General features: G+C 35.7%; 1 protein-coding gene and 1 long non-coding RNA gene across 2 annotated transcripts; one reads left to right on the top strand and one right to left on the bottom strand.

The window, feature by feature from the left end:
• The first annotated feature begins 3,755 nt into the window (after nucleotides 1-3,755).
• Nucleotides 3,756-18,430, top strand: LOC119072171. The gene is made up of 3 exons (XR_005086798.1): nucleotides 3,756-3,766; nucleotides 13,261-13,270; nucleotides 18,267-18,430. It is a non-coding gene; the product is annotated as an uncharacterized LOC119072171 (long non-coding RNA).
• A 171-nt stretch (nucleotides 18,431-18,601) lies between these two features.
• Nucleotides 18,602-22,780, bottom strand: LOC119072119. Its single transcript, XM_037177259.1, has 5 exons — nucleotides 22,630-22,780; nucleotides 22,497-22,565; nucleotides 19,835-22,433; nucleotides 19,576-19,766; nucleotides 18,602-19,500 (listed from the first exon to the last, which is right to left on the bottom strand). The coding sequence occupies exons 1-5, from the start codon at nucleotides 22,739-22,741 to the stop codon at nucleotides 18,602-18,604; spliced, it is 3,870 nt and encodes a 1,289-aa protein (XP_037033154.1). The 5' UTR covers nucleotides 22,742-22,780.
• Nucleotides 22,781-22,935: the final 155 nt, after the last annotated feature.

The raw sequence follows: 22,935 nt of genomic DNA, 5'->3' as shown, positions 1-22,935 counted from the left end.
AAAAGAAAAACACTGTTCCGGGATCTTGACTCCAAACTTTTGTCGCTGTTTTGGAGTACTTCTTGTTGAGTTCGGTGGATAACTCTTTTATTTTCTTCTCATTGTGAGCAGCCTTTTTTTTCGCATATTTAAATAAAGAGAACAAAAATTTTCTTCTCCCATTTTTTGTGCCGTGAGAACGTCTGACGGACTTTACCGATTTTATCATCTGTTATCGCTAACAGAAATATGCAATGAACTCTAGCTACTTCAATCTTCTGATATAACAAAGTATGTTAAAACAGATGAAGTGAAAGGTTTAAGTCTTTCATCAAATCAAGCAATAGAGTCGATAACTGTCCTGTTACTTTTATAAGTCTGTGAACGGATACATGGAAAATTCTAGTACCTCAAAACTTACATTGAAAATATATTTGGTTATGGAAGAATGTTTAACTTTTTGCAGATGCATTTTATTCTAAATGAGTAAGTTTCTGATGGATATGGATATATTCTCTATAAGAAAAAAGGTTAAGAAAACTTAAGTACTAGATTTTAATTTTGCTACAGTGAACGACGCGACATCTCAAATGTCTCACTGTCATTTTTTTCAAAGAATTTCATTGTGAATTTTCAATGACACAATAAAATTCTCAGAAAAATTTGACAGTGAGACATTTGAGATGTCGTTCACTGTATATAAGAGAAAGTTTTAACATATATGGAAATGTGCTTAAACTTTACCCTCAAGTTTTTTCATTACTTTTATTAAAATAAATAGTATTTTTCGTTACGAGTGGAATTTTTCAAGACTAGTCGTAAACTTACGACGTGTCCTGAAAAATTCTGCTTTCATCACGAGTTACGAACTACGTTTTTTGTGCCTTAAGGATCATAATGAGACGAAACCACAACAACATAAACAAACTCTACATCAATTTCATCAACTATCATGCGTCCTAAACTATCAAACTCGATTGCGTCCAAAAAAGTATATATAAAATTCCATTGTCGGCCGGACAGGGCGTCCGTGAAAGTTACTTATACGGTCACAAATACGTCTCTCTGAGAAGTACTGAAAATTTGAAGTTTTCGATCGTAGGTGCAGTGACGAAATACGTCGAATTATACAAGGCTGTAAACTTTGGAGAGGTGACGCAGACCGCCATTTTATTAGATACGCGGGAACACACCACGTCTGATGATTTTACATACAAAAAAAAAATCACCACATCATCACGGCGATGACAACCATCACAGTAGGTGAGTTTTTGTATGAAATCCGCCATGTTATCATCAATTGTGGTGTGGCACCCGCGTATCTGTATCTGCGTGACCTCCCCAAAGTTTACAGCCTTGGAAATATGATCGTAAGGCACAAAAATTTGATTTAATAGCACAAAGTATGTTTGAGTCCTTACAGTCGTATACGATTGAAATGAATATAACTTCAACATTTTATTGCAAGAATAACCTGAGATAAAACCAAAGAATTTTTTTTCCTAGATACATGCCATAACTTCAAATATAATTAATCAACGAAATCATGAACGAACAACATTTTTTTCGCTAAAAGTCTTGTTATGTTTGTTAAGTTTGAATCAATTGAAACCTTTTGAGTTGGCCAAGCATTAATATCATTTTAATTAAAAACCTCTCTCAGTTTCATATCAAACCCGAAACATTTGAACATTTTTCTCTTACAGAATTATTTGTATTTCAGAACAAAAAGAAATGTAAATTCATTTCAAGAATTTTGCAGTCGAAACAGACCTTCGGTAGATGATGCATAAAAATGTTGAAACAGAAAATGAGTTCTACTAAACTATACTATCATAAGAAACATAAATTATATGAAAGCTTCACTTGCATACCACTGTAATTCCGAAAATAATGAAATAAACATTCATTTAATACCACCCAAAAGCCCACTTTTTAATATTTACAACCCCGCAATCCATAGCACACCGAAAGCTTCAAGAAGCGAGAACGAAGCTAATATAAAGCGGATATTTATAGCGCCAGTTAATTGTTGAGCTAATAATTTAATGCTTTTGAATGGATTTTCGGGTCGTCTGTGTTGTACTTTCATGGAGAAGAATGAAAGTACATAAAGTGAATACGAGCAGTGTGTAATGCTCTCGTATATTTTAATCTATATATACCGTGTGTATGTACGTACAGATACTTCTCTTTTTAAATAGAGGGATTACAAATAACTGAAGTTGCTTCGTTTGGTGTTTGGTTAATAAGATTAATTTATTGATCTCTGGTTGTAAGTGGAATGAAAAAAAAACTTTTATTATTGTCTTTTGTTAGCGAATTGATTACTTTCTTTGTCGGTTACAACAACGACTATAAATATTTTCTCGTGCTCGTGCAATATATATTTATTACGACAGGGGTGTTATCGTAGAAGTCTAAACGATTAATATTTATTTTTGTGAATAAAAATAATTTTATTAGCTTGTGGTTATATGTCATCAAGAGCTCGTTATACGGTATAACCATTTTGACCTTTTCCGCACATTTTTCTATTGCATATTTATGACTTAGCATTAGCAAACAAGTTGAAATCTTTTCATGCAATAAAAATGGGATTCATTTCGACAGAGTCGGGAAGATTCCGAAAGGTATAATTCTTAAAAAAGGAAAAAAAACTTTTAGTCTATCCAGAGCTACTTATATCGAACGTTGTATCCAAAATTTTAAGAGGAAATATAGTGAGTGAATGTAACAGAGTGGTAAATTGTTGGATGATATTTTCTGAACTTTGGTGGTATAAAGGCTATGGATGATGTTCGGATGTTTGATTCGAGTTTGCTTCAACGAAGTATTTTACTTAGTAGCATTATTGTCTTCGCAGTGATGCATCGATATAAAATAGGGAGAGAATATAAATTTTCAGTACATCTGCGTGGATCGTGTCGTTCATCGAGCAAAAAATTTGACATTGTACATCCATATTAACTTTGATGCTCTAAACGTAATGCTTCGAATTTTGATTTTTTGATAATTTTAAATTATATTAAAGAGTTCAACGTGAGAACTCGCCATATTATACGTATAACGTATAATTTCTGTAATATTATGACATCTCTTGTAATTTTCCGCAACTTCTGTAGACCATACTTTGTCGACGTCAATGTTTAGAGGATGTTATCTGATAAGCACATTTTCTGCACAAACATTATCTAGGGAACAACACTTCAAAAAAGGTTTTTTCTACATTATTTTATAACTTTTTCGCTCCAGCAAAAACATCCAATTTTTGGCTTCGAAGAAAGCGATCACCCGAGACTCTCACACTTACAGTTACAAAATGTAATGAATCATCACATTTTTGTGTTATGTTCGATCTGATATTTCTAGACCCACAGATTCTGACAAATCAAATTTTTCAGCGTTGCACGCAAGCTCACTCAACTACAACGAAAATCAATAATCCTTTATGCAACCCAGAAAAAATGAATTTTTCTTATTGCTGTAATGAATTCTTTGGACCATGTACATGTGCGTGCATCATCGGGTCAGGATTTTTGGGGAAAAAATCAAAGTAAAAATATGCCCCATTCTATGCGAATGAATAACGTATACGTTCCTATAGGAACCGCAACTAAGAGGACATTTCGAGCGTCTTCGTTCTACGACTTTCTCTGATACATCTCGCAATGAGAATAAACTTTTTTACCTGTCGACTTAAGAAAGCCGCACAGGGGTTTAGAGGGTCTACGGATTATCTGTGTAAGAAAAGAAATTTCGTCCATTGATCCATCGTTTACTCAGAGTCTTAGCGTCAGTATTCCAAATCCAAAAACCATGAACATTGAATCCTATCCAATTTACATTAAGTCTTTTGTTGAGTATCCCATTGACATTCGTTGTTAGCCGTGATAGCTGACTGTCACCTGACTATCCCTGACTATAGCCAACTATCACCGTGATAGCTGACTATCACCGTGATAGCTGACTATCACCGTGATAGCTGACTATCACCGTGATAGCTGACTATCACCGTGATAGCTGACTATCACCGTGATAGCTGACTATCACCGTGATAGCTGACTATCACCGTGATAGCTGACTATCACCGTGATAGCTGACTATCACCGTGATAGCTGACTATCACCGTGATAGCTGACTATCACCGTGATAGCTGACTATCACCGTGATAGCTGACTATCACCGTGATAGCTGACTATCACCGTGATAGCTGACTATCACCGTGATAGCTGACTATCACCGTGATAGCTGACTATCACCGTGATAACTGGATATAACTAACCGACAAAATCAAATTTCATCAAAGTAATCTTTTTCGATTAATTGAATTTCCAACAGTGGAAAATACTATTTTCCTGGAATAACTTCCAGATCCTACTTCCCACGTAGACCATCTTCGAAATTAACCTCACGAATTCAATTCTGCGTCGATTAAAAAAATAAAATTGGTAATTGGTTGATAATTACTCAAGTTATCGTGTTTACAAGCAAAATATTGGGACAAACAATTCCGTTTTTCTTAACATTTCATACAACCTTTTATACAAACATTTTAGAGTATTTTCCGGCATAAGACCCTGACTTACAGTCTATGGAATAATTTAGAAAAGTCAAACGCATCATCCCTTCTATTGTTTAAACCATATCTCATAGTGTTTGATACCAAATCTTTTACTTTATTTGTTGTATACTTGTCGTGCCATACAATTTTCTATATAAGCAAATCAGAGTATATCGCTTATTTATTCCTTATTGTCGATAACAGATGACGCGACGTTAGTTCTAATGCTCTTTGCTCTTGTAGGATTTATCAGTATTTGTTAGATTTGGTTTTTAATTTATCTGGATTCATAAAAAATTTAGTAAATAGTTGATATAATTGGTCGCTGTCGCTGTAAGCCTTCCAGGAGTGGATAGACCTCTCCGTTTCCTTTTTCATCGCTGAGAGTCTGAATGCAATATTCAATTGTTAAAAGAATGGTAAATATCTCAGAGATATGTATGTACATCATGTGACATGTATTACATTGTAAAATTCAAGTGACATCATGGAGTATAATTAATGTTATCCGACATGAACACAACTGTAACTTAATATAAATTGCAATAAATTCCATCGTGCTGAAAACAAGCATATTAATCTTGTACACAATTTTGGCAAACGATTTTGAGACGATCATTGTTAATAAGTTGTACGCTTCATACAATCGCTGCAATTGAACGTTTATCGTATCCGAATCGCTGAGAAAGTGTTTCGAAAAACGGAAAGGTCCTTCCAGCCCTCCCGGGAATAATCCGGACGAAAACGTGCACCATAAATTAGCCAGTTGAAAAATTCAAAACAATTATATGTTAACGCACATTAAATTCTGTAATACGGTTTGTAATAAATAATAATTTCCTGTCCCTTTTGTTTTGCTTTTCCGAAAGAAGAAAAAAATTGTCGTTTGCTTCTTTCATGCCATAGATATTTGAACCTTGTGTTAAAGTATGCAAAAACAACCTTCGGCTATGAAATGTGGATGTCCTTTATATTTAACGAACAATTTTTTTTTCCTTTCTTTTACTTTCCGTAAACGGAAAAAGGGAAGAAATTTCAAACATCTTTTTTTGCTACTTTTTCCGAAAAAGGGAATATTCCGAATATGGTTCATCTTAAAATAATGCGAGTATGTGTGTGGCTTTTGGGAACGAAAATTTTAAAAGGATGAAAAACTTCGTGAGGGAACACGAAAGTTCAGCATGATTTAGGAACATTCCATGGTTGGTTTTTTTTATAGTATGCGGATACTTTGTATTATACATTGCCAACTATTCAAACTCGGTGACATAACTTGGGGTATTTACGTCAGGGATTAAGTTGTGAAGCTAAGATAAATGACCTCCCTTTATTTGTTGGGATTAGAAATTGTATTTTTATACTCGTATTAAGTGTGCGTAAAATTGGATGAAATTGCTGTTTAAAATACTGGATGAATTGAGCTAAATTGTGTAATTGAAGTAAAGTAAGATCATTCAGGCGATCGAAGATAGAACAGTATAAGATGGTAATAAATGGCAATGCTTTCCAAGCATCTGAGCCGCAAATGGACCTTTTGTGCAAACCCATATTGATAATATTGTTGTGAATTGTAAACCGTATGATTGAGCTATTAGAACATAGATGTCGCTAGCTGACGTATGAGAATTGTGTTCAGAATCTTGATTTTTCTTAACTAATTGTTAACTAACATCAGAGACTAATCATTTACGATTAGTAAAAATCCTATGAACTATGTCTGACACGGGATTCGAACCCATGACTTATGGAGTCTACATCGGTCCACCGATTGAACTACCTGGATTCCCGAAAAGGAATGGGAACATATTTAAAGGAGGTTCAAGATTCAGTGTTGCTAGCTCTGTCTAGCAAAGAAATATGCTCTTGGAGAAGTTACATTTGCATAATTATGAAGTAATCAACGATTTTAAATCTGTATGGCAACACTGAATGTTGGACGTCTTTTTTGTATGTCACCAATCCTTTCGTAGAAGCAACAATACTTTCACATCAATTAAATCCTATTGTTCACAGACTGTGGCTGGAATTTCTCTGTTGCTACAGACTATGTGTATCTTCCTCAATTTTTGCTTTTGAATATAGTTGGCAAACCATTAAAAAATACCAGCTTAGTGTAGACAAGGAACTTCATTATATCCTTCTTCGTAAGCACGTTTCAATCAATTCAACCACAGTTCCCGCTTCGTCAATGCTATCTACTTACTTATCTTCACTTTGCAAAAATTCTATCCCCGGTACCCTCATCGCAAGACTTTTCTTTCTCGTTTTTTTTAATAGATGGAACAATTTCTTGTTTCCTTTTTTTATATTTTTTTCCTGGTATTTTTGTTGTTATTTGTTGTTGGTTATTGTAATACCAGAAAATAAAAACATATCATTTTATATCGTAAACATAACGTATCTCTTGTACCTACATTATATATGAGAGGTGCTTAAGGAAATGAATATTTTTTTTTTGTATTTAAACTAAGGTTGGGGCTTTTCTACTCTGTTGAATATGGGGTACACAGGGAAAACGAATATATAAATGCGACAGAAAATTTTAAAATGGTTGTAATTCATTACTCCCATTTTCATAAGGAATGTATAGTTTCTCATTGTATAAATGGAATGGATTAAGAAACATGCAGCCCCGTGTAGTATAGAAGAGAATTCCGGGAGAAATTTCACAAATTCCTGGATTGATATATGGCAAACGAATTTAATATAAGAAATTTCACCAAAAACTGGCTTTGTGTTGTGGAAGTCATAATTAACACCAATCCCAGACCAGCAACCATAGCAACTAAATCTGAATAGCACGTGATAGAACAAACGTATTATATGCTATATGCTACTTTATTAAGTTGAGCATTAGGGTATAACAAATTTGGGCAGGGTCGTAGTTAGATGATGTTTTCAGGGGTCTCATCGAATGGTAAACATTTTGATCTGTAATGTAAAGTTCACTGACCGCCCGTCACACAATCCTGAAGCGAGTTAGAACTAGATACACATACTCACAGATATGTCTCTTGCTTTATAAAGTTTTTTCTCATTACATTCACATATACCACACGTACAAACGTCTAGGCATCGGTTAACAGCATTGACAAAAAACATCTGGCTATCGTTTTCCACTATTAAAAAAACAAATATTAAAATTGGCGAAGTACTAGATTTGACGTTGACGCAAAAAAAAACAATGAATCAGAACGTTAATCCGAACCATGAAAACGTTCTGAGAATTATTTTTAAATAATTAAACTAAAAAAGCAACAATGACTCCACATTTCCAGGTATATGTCCACGTAAATACGTCCCTGATTTCGTGATGCTATTTATTAAATTTACTTTATTAAGATTTCATTGAAATTTTATTGAAATATTTGAGATATTTGTCAAACAATACAAAGAGATATTATGGTACTTACCTTACATTATGAGTATTCGCTTCCCTTGTCAAGGGTATACTCGTATGCTTGAACTGAACACATAATATTTATCGTTGCCTGGTTTTCAATACATTTTGTTAACCTGTGGAAGCAAATGATGTTGTGAGAAGAATAGGAAATTTTCGCCGTTTAAAATTAGAGGCATTTTGAGTTTAATTTTAGGTGAATCAGTGGATGCACAAAAGAATTGAAAAAATTTCAACGCACTCTGCTATGAGAATATCGTGAATGTGATCGATCACAACTCTGCTCCTTATGCAATTCCAGAATAGGCCTTCCATTTCTCTCGTAAAGACAGGAGGCATGACTTCTTGGCGTGAACATAAACACAACAAATCATGCAATAGAACACGTACACTTGTTGGAAAAATTAGTGTTCGTGCTAAGACGAGTGCTATGGAGTACACAACGTTTTGTTTTACTATCTTTTGTCACTTTGCATTTTAAATTTTCAACGGACTAACGTATATGGGTGCGTTGCCGAAATTACATTTTTTCATATAAAAACTGAAGATCGGTGTCATTCGAAAGCTGCAGCATATCACTTCACGAGAAAAATAACTCGATCAGGTTAGCTGGGTGAATGAAGTAGGTGAAATCAGCTTCCCACTGGTGATAAGTGTCATTCTCGAATTTTGACTCGTCTGGGTTACCTCGAAAAATTTTGTAACCATTTTTTTAAACGGTTCTGAGCCAAAGCATCATTTTCTGTGGTTGGTCCACAAAAAAATTTCTGGCTATTAATGACCACCGAAAAATATCACTTTTATAGATGTATCTCCCACAAATGTTAGGTTACCAACCTGATATTGGGCTTAAAATGCGCGTCTTGACCATAGCTTTCAGGGAAAAAAAAGTTTACAGAAATCAGTTTACATTTGGTGAAAATATTTCGAAAAGTCATAAACGTGTAAGGCAACTAACCGCTGACTTCTTCGATCACACAAGTCACACTTCGCAGGCTAACCATTCCAATTCTTGATGGCATGAAAGCACTGGGTCTCCTGAGTATTAGAAAATTTATAGATTTGTTACCGCAAAACATAGCCAACACAGCTCACTTTATGCCTCACAAATGACGAAATTTGTAACGCAACTAACCCTGGAGTTCCTAATATGTGGCTTAAACGACGCGGAAAAAAGGAAAAAAAGCTTACTGAAATCGGTTTTCATTTGGTGAAAATATTTCGAAAAGTCTCAAATTGGCTGGAATTACCCGATGCACACTACGTAATAAATTTTATAGCTGCAATTAAACCACTAACCGTAAATAAAAATCATCCGCTGACTAAATTTCGAACCCCCGACACCGAAACCCAATGTTTATCGAGCAACATCTCTAACCATTTGACTATGGAGATATATAATCGCAGTGAAACAATTTTTGAAGCGTAAATAAAACAACCACACAGAATCTTTCATTTAGTGCTATACGTTTTGCATTTCAAAAGGTCACTTTTCGCATCTGGTTGCAGAAAATGTTAAGAAATTGGGTGTTTTTGTCACACGATGTGACGTTTATCACTTGTTGCATAAATAACTATTTTATATCAAATGATAATCGGGGCTTTTTTCGACACTGATACATTTTGACCACATGTCAATTATGGTAATTGAAATCGATATACTTTTGTTTAATACGCATCAAAGCCGAATTACTATTGCGCTCACAGCAACTTATATTTACATACAGTAATATGATGATCTATCTATAATGATGTTAATTTAATTTATAACGAAAAAAAAACCATTAAAATTCGTACGAAATTATTAAGCCAAATGGAAAACATTCCTGGAACTTTATGGATTAATGTAATTCATTTTCGAAAAAAAGGTTTTTTACGAGAACGTTCATCAACCGAATTAAAACATTATTTAAAGGAGAGCTTTTAGGTCTGAAAAATGTTTAATAATTTTGTGGATTAAAGTTTATTACTCCGGTGAAAAAAAAAGCCCCAGACCGAATATGGTAAATATTTTCTGTAGCACAAAACCATAATATTGTAAAAATTATTTAATTGAAAATGTTGGTAAATATTTATCTCAATATAATGCCTTTGCCTGCATTAATTTTGAAAGTCAGTAAGTTTTTTTCTGCCATTATTGCATATAATATAGAGCTGCACAATGTTACACCATGCTATGGGTTGGAACGGAAATCGAAAAACTACACAACATTCATAGTGGAGAAATTATTTGAAAAAGAAAAACTGTAAAATTCATTGAATTGCATTTTTAATAGAAATTTTCCAATATATTCGAACTTAACATTTAATCGTCTGTCATGGACAGTGACAACTACAAAATGCAAAAAAAAACTAACGCGGTCTCATATAGAGCAAATTTCACGTTAAAGTTATGAAGTAAAAGATTTGATATCAAAAAATACTTGCATCAAATTCGATGTCTGTAAAAGATTGTCTACAACGAGTGGATGCTATTTCAAAATGAGGGCTACCCTATCACCAGCATTACCTATCCCGATAGGTAATAGTACAGGGATGGAGAAAAAAAAATATTTAAAAGCATTGGTCGGCTGGCATATGGCCAAAAATTTTCCAACAGCTAGTAAAAACATCGCTTTAAATACATTTTTTATTTGGAAGTGAATAGCAAGTTGTGTATCGTGTTTGCGGGCTGATATTGAAAATTACACACTACAAACCCAGTCGGTACATATTGAAAATTTATCGCGATTAATCCAAAGTAAACTTTTGAGTAAATATTCGTTTCAGTTAGTTTAATTGGGTTAATGTGGGGAGAAAACTACCAAGCTGGACAGTGGAACATATATATCTGGTTGTGCTTTATAAAATATTCGTCTGAAAATTTCGTAAAATTGGAAATTTGAATTTTCGATCTAATTAGCTTCAACTTTCGCAACTTTCGAATATGGATGAAGCTTTCGATTGCAAACATGTTTGCAGGATCTGCATGAAATTTTTTCGCTTCATTAATCTTTCACATGCGCAGCGCGCATGCACATGCACGTAAACATTAAATCTGTTTTTTTTTTTTAATTAAAAATAGATGTCCTTATCTCCCTAGTAGGACATGCACGCAGGCCACCATCGGGCCCATTGTGCGTTCTGTTACTTCTATTGTTTGAAGTATGCTCTTAACAAATCTTGCACGTCGTTAGTTTTGCTGTACGTTAATTACAATGAATAGAAGAACACTGACCATAGATCATTCGTCTTATTGTTGATGTCGTCGTCAATAAAAGATGATAAAATGTACATTATATGTATACATTCGCAACTCTCAGTTGAGTCGACCCAACATAAGTTTCGAAGGTTTCCAGTCGAAGTGATAAGTTAAAAAATAAAACTTTGCAAGTTTTCCATCAAAGACAACTGATTGCTTTTTAGTTTGTGAGCGTTGAGAGTCGACCAAACGTTTAGAAACGTGGGTAAAAATCTAGTTTAAAAACGTGCACAAACGACAACATCGCAGGTCGTAATTGAATTATAAGAAAACAAAAATTTTAGAATCTTTTTATGTTATTTATTCCGACCACTAGTGCACATAACTCTTTCACAGATCTATTATATATCTCCGACCATATTCTAGTATACTGAGTATATTCCGAGTATATTTTCGAGTATGTATCGACTATATTCGAGAACATCGACTATATTCGATGACATCAACTATATTCGAGGATGCCGGCTATATTCGATGACATCGACAATATTCGATGACATCGACAATATTCGATGACATCGACAATATTCGATGACATCGACAATATTCGATGACATCGACAATATTCGATGAAATCGACAATATTCGATGACATCGACAATATTCGATGACATCGACAATATTCGATGACATCGACAATATTCGATGACATCGACAATATTCGATGACATCGACAATATTCGATGACATAGACAATATTCGATGACATCGACTATATTCGAAGACATCGACAATATTCGAGGACATCGACAATATTCGAGTATATCTTGACTTTATTATAGTATATCTGGAAGACATTCGAGTATGTCGAGTATTTCTCGACTTTTTACGAGTATATGGACTTTTCTCGAGTATATTGAGTACATCGTGCGAATTCAGATCGACTATAATTGTGACAAAATAACTCCGGACAAAATAACCCTGACAAAATAACTTCCGGACAAAATATCCCCCCGCGTGTTGTAATCTGTTCTTTCACCTAGAAAAAACTACCTAAAGTGCACTAACGAATCTGCTACTCCATTTGATTTTAAAATTTCGATTTAAAATCTTTTACTTCATTAGTTGAAACATAGTATCACTTATCACTTATCACTTTATCACTTATTTTTGTCGTCCCTGTCGATAACATATGACAATCTGCTATTTCCATTACTGCTCCATTGATAAAACAAGCCTCGAACATTCAGCCCACTTCTAAGTCTGAGGCATAAAAACATAATTGCCAATGTGTCACTAGTACAACTAAGCCGCAACTTCGTTTGTTGACCTTCTGCAAATAGGAATTTGTAATTGAAATTTTAACGGAAAGTTTGTTGCGAACTAAACTGAACAATAAATTCCCGTGACTCAGAAATGGAGCAATGGATGTTCTCCGTGGAACAAATAACATAAATGTACAATTAAAAAGTTTCCACTTTCCCCAGGTGTTTTCATACACCCATTAAAATATATTTTCTTGCTTTGCCGCTGCAGATGATTTAGTTTTTGGGATCATGTCGAGCAAATGTTTACATAGAACATTTTGCATACTTATCGGCGACATAAAATGTACACCATAACCATTTTCCTTTTTCCCAGCAATAGAGCACACATATTACCGGGAAACATTTTGGAAATTTAATATTATGTACATTCAACCTTAAACAGTGGTTCTTTTCGCATGTAACACTCATTTTGTGCAGAGGCAAATTATACAGCAGAACTGCCAAAATTGTGTATAGAGTAGCGGAATGTGGAACACTAAATTATACTCTGTTTAATCTCTGGGCATATATGGGTAAGGAGGAATGTTTCATCTACTATACCTCTACCAGCCAGAGCAAACGTCGGCAAACGTTTTCCCACATTAAAATACACATATTTATCATCATAATAATATGTTCTTGAGTACACACAAAATCAACCTTATACCGTGCCACCTCCGTTTGTACAACTTTATGGAAAGTTTGTTGAAAAAAAATATTCGCTTATTACCAGTTGACTTTTAGTTCATCTTCCTTGTTGACTCTGCTGACATTTTAGAAAATATTTCATCGACATGTAACTAACTCAATAGTGACCTTGCCATGTTAGGCATGTGCTTGTAATAAGAGAAATATTTACTTAAACTAGAAGAATAAATAGCCTCAGGGCTTCTACTGGTGAAAAAATTCTCGGGAAATTCCAATGAAATGGCAAAAGACTTAAACCACCTTTCACGGCATTTTTGAGTTTACAGGATTTGAGGATTTACAAATTTCTTTAGAGCTTTGAAGCCAATCGTATGACTGAACGAATTCCAAGAAATTTCAGCACCAAACAATTTAAAATGTGATAAAAATAAACTCAAGCAGGCAGTCATAAATGGCATTCTATGCTAGGTAGATGGGTTCTCCAAGCGTCACACACAATTTTGTTGGTATATATGAGAAGCGAGCGTAGGTGTAGTTAGGTCAAAACGATGCAAAGGTATAAGGTATCATTTATGAAAGGTAATATCTGAAATGACCTCTCGCATTTACCACCATCCTTCGAAGTAAAATATTTTCAATAAATAATAAATAAATGGCAACACTAGCTCGAGGGGTAAAAGCTCCGGAAACTCAATATTTACTGTGGATGCGACTGGCAAGTTCAAATATTTATTTGCATGTGAAATATGTAACTTTGATATTTGTTTAAGGATTTGGTATGGCGGTAGAACCCAGATTTAGAAATAAGACACTTAAATTCTGGGTGAGGAGATTTTTTTTCTTCACATTTTCTGTAATGGAGCTCATTTGAAACCAAGTTGAGCATCGGATGCTAAAATCAATTTACTTGTTTTTTGTACCGTATGGTTCCACATACGAGCACATTTTACCACTTGGAACTGTATTTTAATTCGAACCAGTGGATTAAATTTGTCCAATTGTTCTACCATTAATTATGCCAGTAAACTCACCAAATCGGAACAGGACTTCCTGTAATGTTCTTGTACATCTTGTAGCATAATGTGCTTGCAGTCATAATAAAATGCTTGCAACAATTTCACATGTTAACCACGTCCGTGACCACATAGCATGACTACATGAAGTAACATATTCATATCGTAATTAGCGATCGGCGGTTAAAATGAATAATATAGCAATCAATGACCGTCTGGAACGGAAAAGTCGGTCGAAAGCCGGGTCAAGAAAAAATAACTGTGCGCTAGTGCAGGTCACTGTCAATATTTACCAAGCATCAACGTTAAAGTGCTAGAATAGAATATAATGGATTCCTAGTCTCACACATAAGCATTTCTTTGGCGTATTACAAATCTTTTACTTCATTTTATTGAACTTTTTTTTTCTAAATAAGACTGCGTTACTCAGAGCTTGTTGCTTATTCCTGAAGTTGTTATTGATAACAGATGAAGCTCCGGCAGAAACGGAAAATACATTGGAAAGCGAGGGGTGACGCACTTCCATTTAATCCATTTAATCCATTAAATCCATTTAATCCATTTAATCCATTTAATCCATTTAATCCAAAAAAAATTTTTTAGTTTTACCGAAATAATTAGGCTACCCACCTGAAAAATTTGTAAAGTAATTGCGAAAAATAGATTTGCACGATCCCCAGCTCGTTTAAGTACTCGTGAGGTATAGGAAAGTTTTTTTTGTGAAAAATGGTATTAAATTTATTTAATCCATTTAATCCATTTAATCCACTTTACATCAAAAACTCCTAAAAGTGGATTTTTTCGCTTTTAAACATTGTAGTATGAGTTGTAGTGAGTAGTTCGATCAAAATCAACAATTTTTGAGACTTTTACACTATTTGGTAAAATGAAGTTTTTCCATTTAATCCAATTTTTATTCCATTTAATCCATTAAATCCATTTAATCCATTAAATCCATTTAATACCATTTAATCCATTTAATCCATTTAATCTAGAAGTGAGTTACCCCTCGTTGGAAAGCCGAAATAGTCCTCTCAAAAATGAAACTTGTGCTCTGGTCAATGTATTATGATGTTTGCAAGCATAGAATTTTTGTGCTGCAAGCATCAACGCAGATGAGAGATTCTTTGGAAACCAGTGTCCAAATTTTTTTAAAGTTCACGGGTGACCAAATAGAAACCTGTAAAAGTTTTAAGAGAACTAACTGTTTACAAAAATTACCGCCGCACCAGTGGATTTTGATGGGTGACCAGTTTTTTTTTTGAAAGCTGACGTCATATAGTTACGGGGCAACATGGGCTGTGATAGTCTATGATACCTAGATATCATGGAAAATACCTGCATTCGATAAACTTCATAGAGTGCTTTCACCTTCGCGCAGCAACTGAAGATTGAAAATTGTGCTTGCCTCCAGAGTACTATGTATTACTTTTGCAATAATACCTCACATACATGTGGACGGGATGTCTCAGTGGTTACGTACTAGCCTTCCACCAAAATGATCCGGGTTCGAATCCCGTGTCAGACAATTCCACATGGAATTTTCTAGCGACTATATCGCATTGGCAGCATTGGGAGCATGGCTCGTATGACGTAACGCAATGAATTTGTGTGCATAGTATTAAGCCTACATTTAGGCGAGATACTAATTAAGCACCTAATTTTCCTCACAGAGTATTTTGCATGCTTCGAGGCGTGGTTCGGAAGTCACGTGAAGCCGGTGGTTCAGACTGCACTTGGCCTTTTTATATAAAATTGATTACAATATTTATTTGACTTTTGTGTCCGTAATTAACCCTAGACATAAAATTTTATCTATTTCAATACAAAATAGCAAAATGGTCCTATTTAAGTAAAAAAAAATAGCGACGGACACAACATTCTTTTGCTCGAAATTTTTTCATGTTGCAACATACTCTCATATAAGAATGGTTGTGGCAAAAGATTTTCCTAAACTTTTCCTGTAACCTACCGAACGTTTTCCTATATATGTATAGTGTACCGTCGTCCGTTATATTGTGTGATACATACATATACATTCATACTCATATATCTAGACATTTTTATGTTTGTTTTTGTTTTTACCATTTTTACTTATACTTCGTTGTTTTATTCTCTCTACACGACCCACCCTTTTGCGATATTTCCACCACCTTCTATGTTGCGTACAGATTAACAGAGAAAATCTTAATTAAATGTTACATCTGTTTGTTTTACAGCACAATTTCGGAGCAAAAGCTCTTCAGTTTATGTTGTTATAGAGAAATAAATTGGAAGCATGGTTCACTTAACAAACTACACCCAACCCGAACGGCTTTTCAAAAAAATAAAAAATCTATTTTAGACTATTATACAGGCAATACTTGTACAATGTTTTTCACAGGGCAAAAATTTGCCAATATGCCCACCAGTTCGTCATCCTTACCGTTTGAAGTACTCCTAATTAAACTCTTCGTCTGTCAGATTGTGTTGCTTTTAGTAATTTCCTAAATCAAATTGTAAAATTTTTTTTCGTAAAACCAATCGAAGTAAAATGTTCCACAATTCTGTGGTTGACTAAGTTCTCATTTTTGTTCCTAAGGATAAAAAAGGAAGTCAGGTTTTCTGTGAAGTTAGTTGATCCGAGACGAAACTGAGCATGTATTATGATGTACGAACCTCCACTTCTCCATAATATTACCGAGTTGTCTTCTTCGTCCAAAATTGTGTGGATTGGTTCACTGCACTCTGAGTAATACGATCTAGTAAAATAAGAAATGAAATAACAGTACACGCACGGAATTTTGAAAATCGACATGTTTTCTGTTTCTGAGTCTTACTTGAGTTTTTGATTACACAAAAAACCACTAAACCACAAAACAGAAAATGTGTCGGTTTTCAAAATTCCGTGAGTGTAACATTGGATGCTGCGAAAGTAGTGCATTACAACCAGCTTTGGTAACTGTATTTTCGACGAATGTAGAGTTTTAGCTTCGTCTTGTAAACAACTACAATCGAACAAGTTTGCTAGTATCAGAAAATTGTTTCCGAATTAATGAATCCCGTAGTAGCATCCATTATCCAATGTATTCTGGTTTATTGAATACCCCATGCAAAAGTTAATTATCACGTAAAATGACCCGAAAATATTCTTCAAGTAATGTTTCATTTTCGCAGGGAGCAAACTGACATGTAATGACCAACTTTCGCATACGACATGAAATGCGAATTTCGCATCAATCAAGCATACAATTGAAATAGTTGCAAATATGTAACAACATTGAAAGACTTAGGGTGGACTAATATATCCGAAAGTGTGCAGTCAGTGGAAACGCAATGATAATGAAATGTAAGGTGATAGATTATTAAAATTTTTACTTTGGATTTACTGTGGGAACAGTTTCATGTTTCATACTCCTAGTTTCTAATTGACTCTAGCAAGGCTCTAAGAAAGGCATTGATTCTAGGTATTTAATTGTTCCTGAGTAAATTCGTAATATTTCGAAAATAATTGTTCGAAAATGTAACAAATAAACATCAAAATACGGTAAATCCTTCTTTAATGTTCTAGAGAAGGTTGAAAAGAAAGAAAGAAAATACAGAAAATATTGTGAGCTCATTTCATACAATAAAATAACAAAAAAACATAAACAGCCATTATGATGTTTGATTTGCTATAAAATTGTGTACCTTGGCGAATTCATGTTTCGCTTTTTTTATTATGTGAAACGTTGTCATAGTAAACATCCGACGAATTACGTTTATTGAATTTTCTCCAGAAATATAAAATTATCGAAAAAGGAATTTATTATCGAGTATGCTTAAGCTTCATGTATATATTACAGAGAATTGTCTTAACAGAGGTATTTTTGCAAGATTTCCAATGAATTGAATAAGTTCTGTGCTGATGTTGGGTGATTAAACTTTTGGAAACGGCAAGCGACGACCAAATCATTAAATCTGTTACTTCATCTGTGTAAAGTGTCTCTAGTGTTTAAATCTCGTGCTTAAATATTTTCATGATACACTTGAATATATAAGAGAACACTTCTAGACAAATTACAGCAAACAGAATTTGTACACATTTTTGAAGAATTTATCGGAATTTTTATGAATTCACTTCCAAAAATAGACTATGTTTAGTAGGGTGGGTCGATGTGGCATCATTACTTTTTCGTTTCCGCACACTTTTGAGTATCATAATGAGGGATTGAAGTTTTTATAAGTTATTTTTAATCGACGGAAAACATTATTCTAAACAAAAAATTGAGCATCGGTATGTCTCTAAAATGCACTGATCTTTTTATAAGTTCGTCTAAACTTCGAAACGTACAGCCGCCCGTAAGAAAATTACAAAATGGAGGTCCTATATTGTTGATTTTACACTGTTTTTAGAAATTCTTTGGATCAGGATTGTCGATATACAGGGTTTTCCATATGAAAGACCCCTAATGTATATTATTTTTCTCGACCTCGTTTACGGCCATTTCCGTTCCGTAGAACAAGAAGAACGCGGTGTTCTTTATTGAGTTAATCTTTCTTTTTCGGTCGCTGGAATGCCTCGTCTTTGTTGAATTCAATGGGGAGACAATCGTTGTATTGGCACAGACCCAACTGCATTATATTGCGTGCTGCGTTGCCGTCTCGGTTCCAATACAAATGCTTTAGCGTTGCCGTTGCATTAACTGTGTAGGTGGTTGATTTTAGTTTAATACGCGCAGCCATTCTCATCTTATCGCCAAACGACCATCGTTTTGTTCGTTCCATTGCAACTCGTTGCGCCCTCTCGAACTGTGTCGGTTTGGGATAATCTTCTGTGATCGGAATCATTGCTTCTGCGATAACTTTTTTCCGTTGGTATGTCGATACTAGATTCGTTGACGTGGAATTCTCAGCCAGCTTACAATTATGGCATAATTTAAGCCGTTCTTTAGAAAACTCTACATCGTCGAGCGTTTCGTAGCATCGACTACACTTCTTCGTTGTACAATATTCATCGATGGTGGCGTCAACATACGTTTGCGGGATCTGCTTCAAATAACGGACGATTGGTGCATTTCCGGGTGACCGCCTATGACCTTTGATTGTTGAATTTGCCGGTGTTGAACAGTTGCCCACGAAGACTACACGTATTTTGCTCGGTTGTGTCGTTGCTTTGTCGTGAACGTTTATGTCGCCAACAATCTCCTTTGCCATTGCCATCATTTGCTTTTGCGTCGAACGAAACTTATCGAACTTTACGTTTGTTACCACTCGTTGCATATATGTGGCTGTGCCCTCGTTGAACCATTTCAGTCTGGAATCCAGAAATTTGATATAATCAGGTGATCGTTGCGATGGCTCTATGGGTTGGCTTTGTCTATCCTTCTGGTAACGTTCATCGAATTCTCCATGCAGTTTCTTGCCTTTTCGTTGACGTCTAGCGAATCCTGTAGTCAAATTTCATAATGTTAAAACCAATTGAAGATAATCAAAAAATCAGGAGAAGGTCTGAAGATGCTTACCTGCTTTATAGTGGTAATCTTTCGATTTGTGCAACACATTGGACTCATGAACTTCGTAGCCGTCGGATGATTTGCTCCATTTCCGTATTACTGTCGCGGCAACATTGCGGACGCCTAAGTCGACACCAGAAACACTCAAATCTTCCATATTGGTGATGTTCGTCAAAGCGGAGACAATTGCTGGATCGGTTCTGGTTGAAACAGAAAATCATTTTGTGAGTATTTCGGCGATTTCATAGACTAAATGTGGTAAACTTACTTTATGGTCTTTGCGTTATCATCATCATCATCATCATCGTCTTCCGATTCAGACTCTGAATCTGAATCAATCACATCGTGTTTCCGTTTCCTATTGCTTGCCATTTCGAGAATTTCAGCTTTGGTGAGTTCTTTTTCTTTCCGTAGCTTGCAATATTGGATTGACACGTCGCTGCCGTTGGTCGTAATCCTTCCTCCAAATTTCTTCGTTGCCGTTTCCATTTTCTGAATGTTGAACAGGAAATACCAGAACGGATTCGTGGTTTTTCTATTTGGATCGTCGTCGATTTGGAGTTCCAAAAATTCGGCCTGATTCAGGATAGCCTTGAATTGTGGAAGGTTTTTCAGGATGTCGAACAATGCTTTCGTGTCAATTGGAAAGTGCATAGTGTGGAAGCTGTTTTGTGGCACGACTATGAAATTAGGTAGCTTTGCATAATGTGTTGCCTCTGGATCGATTTCACGTTTCTTTTTCGTCCCACCAGCCTGACGTTTGTTTTCAGTAGAAGATGGTTCTGGTTTCGACTCGTTTTTTCTTTTTCGTTTGCGTTTCCGTTTGCGTTTCCGTTTCTTTTTTTCCTTTATTATGCCGGCATCAATCAAAGTTTGTTTTCGTGACAAATTGATCTCGTATATACGACGTTGCAACCTTACCATTGCTGGAACCATTTGAAACCAGTTAAGACGTGGGCCATTGTTTTGTGTCTTCTTTTTCTTTTTCTTCGATTTCTTTGTGGTTTTCTTTGGAGCTGCACATTTCCGTTTCCGTTTCGGTTTTCCTAAGTCGTCATCACCATCCTCTTTAAAATCGTATCGAAGTCGTTCAAAATACGATCTGCCGCCATGATTGAAATTGGGAAATTGGCAAATTTTCTGCAATTCGCATATTAGCTCGTGCTGCACTTCCTCTGCTTGAGTGCATTTTTCCGAATCGAATAGGAATTTGATGGTGTGGTAGATTTTGTTGTTGATATCCTTTCGATTCTCTTTGCCACATACGTCCTTCTTCTTTTTCCCATCTCGTAGCTTGAAAGCTAACCATTTCCTTATTCGTGAATATAAATGAGTGGTTATATTCGTTTTGAAATTGGTCGCAAATGTATCCACAATCGAGTTCCACGCATTTTGGGACGTTTCCGTGAAATACGTTTCCACATCGTACTTTCTGCAGAGATCGAAGAACGTATTGTGTTTATCCGGTCGAGATTTCTTTGCTTTAGCAGTATTTCTTTGAAATTGCTTAAATTCCAAAATCATTTCTTTCCAATTGAACTCTTCTTCGAATATACGATCGATTTCGTTGCCGTTTTCTGGGTCGCTGATTGTGTTGTAGACGTCGAAGTAAACGAGGCTGGAAAACAAAATTGCCAGTTTGGACAATTCTACAGCCTGTTTGTTCATTATATCGAACACTTTCGTCGCAACTTCCGTCTTTTCCGTCGCTAGTGGTTCCAGTACTCTTTGCTTCTTAATTATCGTTTCACCGTCGATAATTAAAGGACGCAGTTTTTGCTTGACCGTAGTGATGTCGAATCTGTTGTTTGCATTCTGTATTCGTCGCCAATTGTTCGTGTCCGTCTCGATGGGTTTTTGCAAAGTTTCTTCGTGAGTCTTCTTGACGTGATTCTTTAGATTGAGGAACGTTGAATAATTGACGTTACAAGTGGCAAATGGACACGTAAATCGGCGTATCGATTTATCGAAAACGTTTCCGAGAAAAATGATTTCTTCGAGTTGCGTTTGTATCACGGCCCGGTTGCCATTTTCATCGTCGTCTTTTCTTTGCTGAGCTTTCGATGCCTTTGACCGTTTCGTTGACGTTGACCGTTTCGTAGTTGCTTCATCAGCATCACCAGCCTCATCAGCACTGTCTTGCTGCGTTTTCGTTACCTTTGACCGCTTCGATGCCTTTGACCGTTTTGTTGACGTTGACCGTTTCGTAGTTTCTTCATCAGCATCACCAGCCTCATCTGCACTGTCTTGCTGCGTTTTCGTTGCCTTTGACCGTTTCGATGCCTTTGACCGTTTCGTTGACGTTGACCGTTTCGTAGTTGCTTCAACAGCATCACTAGCCTCATCAGTGGATGCAGCACGTTTACGGTTGGACTGAACTGGCGTCTGCTTCACTTCAGGTTTCGTTGAAGTGGAGTGAGCCTTTTTGCTCGGTCGTTTCCGTTGCATCTGTTTTAGTTGCGCAATAGTTGCTTCTCCATCCGTGTCCCATTCGGATCCGTATTCCATAGGGGGAGGCGACTGTCGAATGGGTAATGGATGTGCCACTTCTTGCGTACTACCTGTTCGACCGCTACCAATGATGCTGGACGTGGTATTTCGGTGAGAGGTAATATTGATGGCTGGATTAGATGCAGCTGTAGCATTACTTGGCGATGAGGAGCGATCTTTTGTCGTTGCATTTAGGAGAGCGGCATTTATGGCAGCACTACTGACGGGTGGTTTCTTCGGAGCTGCAGCCACATTCGGAAGCTTCGGCGGCGAATCTAGAACGTTAACGTTAACGTTGCTACTGACGGGTGGTTTCTTCGGAATGACGTTCTTTCGTCGGCCTACTGCAGCCACATTCGGAAGCTTTGGCGGCGAATCTAGAATGTTAAATGGTTTTTGTTAGTTTTCGGATTTGCATTATCAAGATTATTTCCAATTACTGTAAACTTTTTTCGTTGACACGAAATCATCGTCTGAATCTTTGCCGTTACCGTTACCGTTGCTTTGACCTGATAAGAAAAAGTTACGAATTTTTAGCAATTTCAATTGCACATTGTGAACAGATTTTCTTACCTCGTTTCTTCGGTTTTTTATTGCCTTTTTGCTGGCGTTGATGTTGCCATTTTCTTTGCCGTTTCTCAATGTCTGTGTCCGAGTCCGAACTTAATTCCTTTGTGTTTTTCATGTTAATTTATTTCTGTAAACATAGACACAATTATTAAATTAAGCGATGAATTTGAGGTTTATTGTTTAGGCTATAGTTTTTTGCCTAATATTTTTGGCTGGCTGTTTTTTATGCCTTTTTTTATACGGCTACAGTTTTTTGCCTAATATTTTTGGCTGGCTGTTTTTTATGCCTTTTTTTTCGGCTAAAGTTTT

This window comes from Bradysia coprophila, assembly GCF_014529535.1.
Source record: "Bradysia coprophila strain Holo2 chromosome IV unlocalized genomic scaffold, BU_Bcop_v1 contig_81, whole genome shotgun sequence".
In the NCBI taxonomy this organism is placed as follows: Eukaryota; Metazoa; Arthropoda; class Insecta; order Diptera; family Sciaridae; genus Bradysia; species Bradysia coprophila.
Note: the sequence above shows the minus strand (reverse complement) of the source record. Positions and strands in the feature narration are given on the sequence as shown.

Excerpts from the sequence above, each read along its gene's own strand:
- LOC119072119 (XM_037177259.1), bottom strand. The coding sequence starts at position 22,741 with ATGAAAAACACAAAGGAATTAAGTTCGGACTCGGACACAGACATTGAG. Across the intron at positions 22,434-22,496 it reads GTCAACGAAAAAAGTTTACA|ATTCGCCGCCAAAGCTTCCG; the intron begins GTAATTGGAAAT and ends TTAACATTCTAG. Across the intron at positions 19,767-19,834 it reads GATAACGCAAAGACCATAAA|AACCGATCCAGCAATTGTCT; the intron begins GTAAGTTTACCA and ends TGTTTCAACCAG.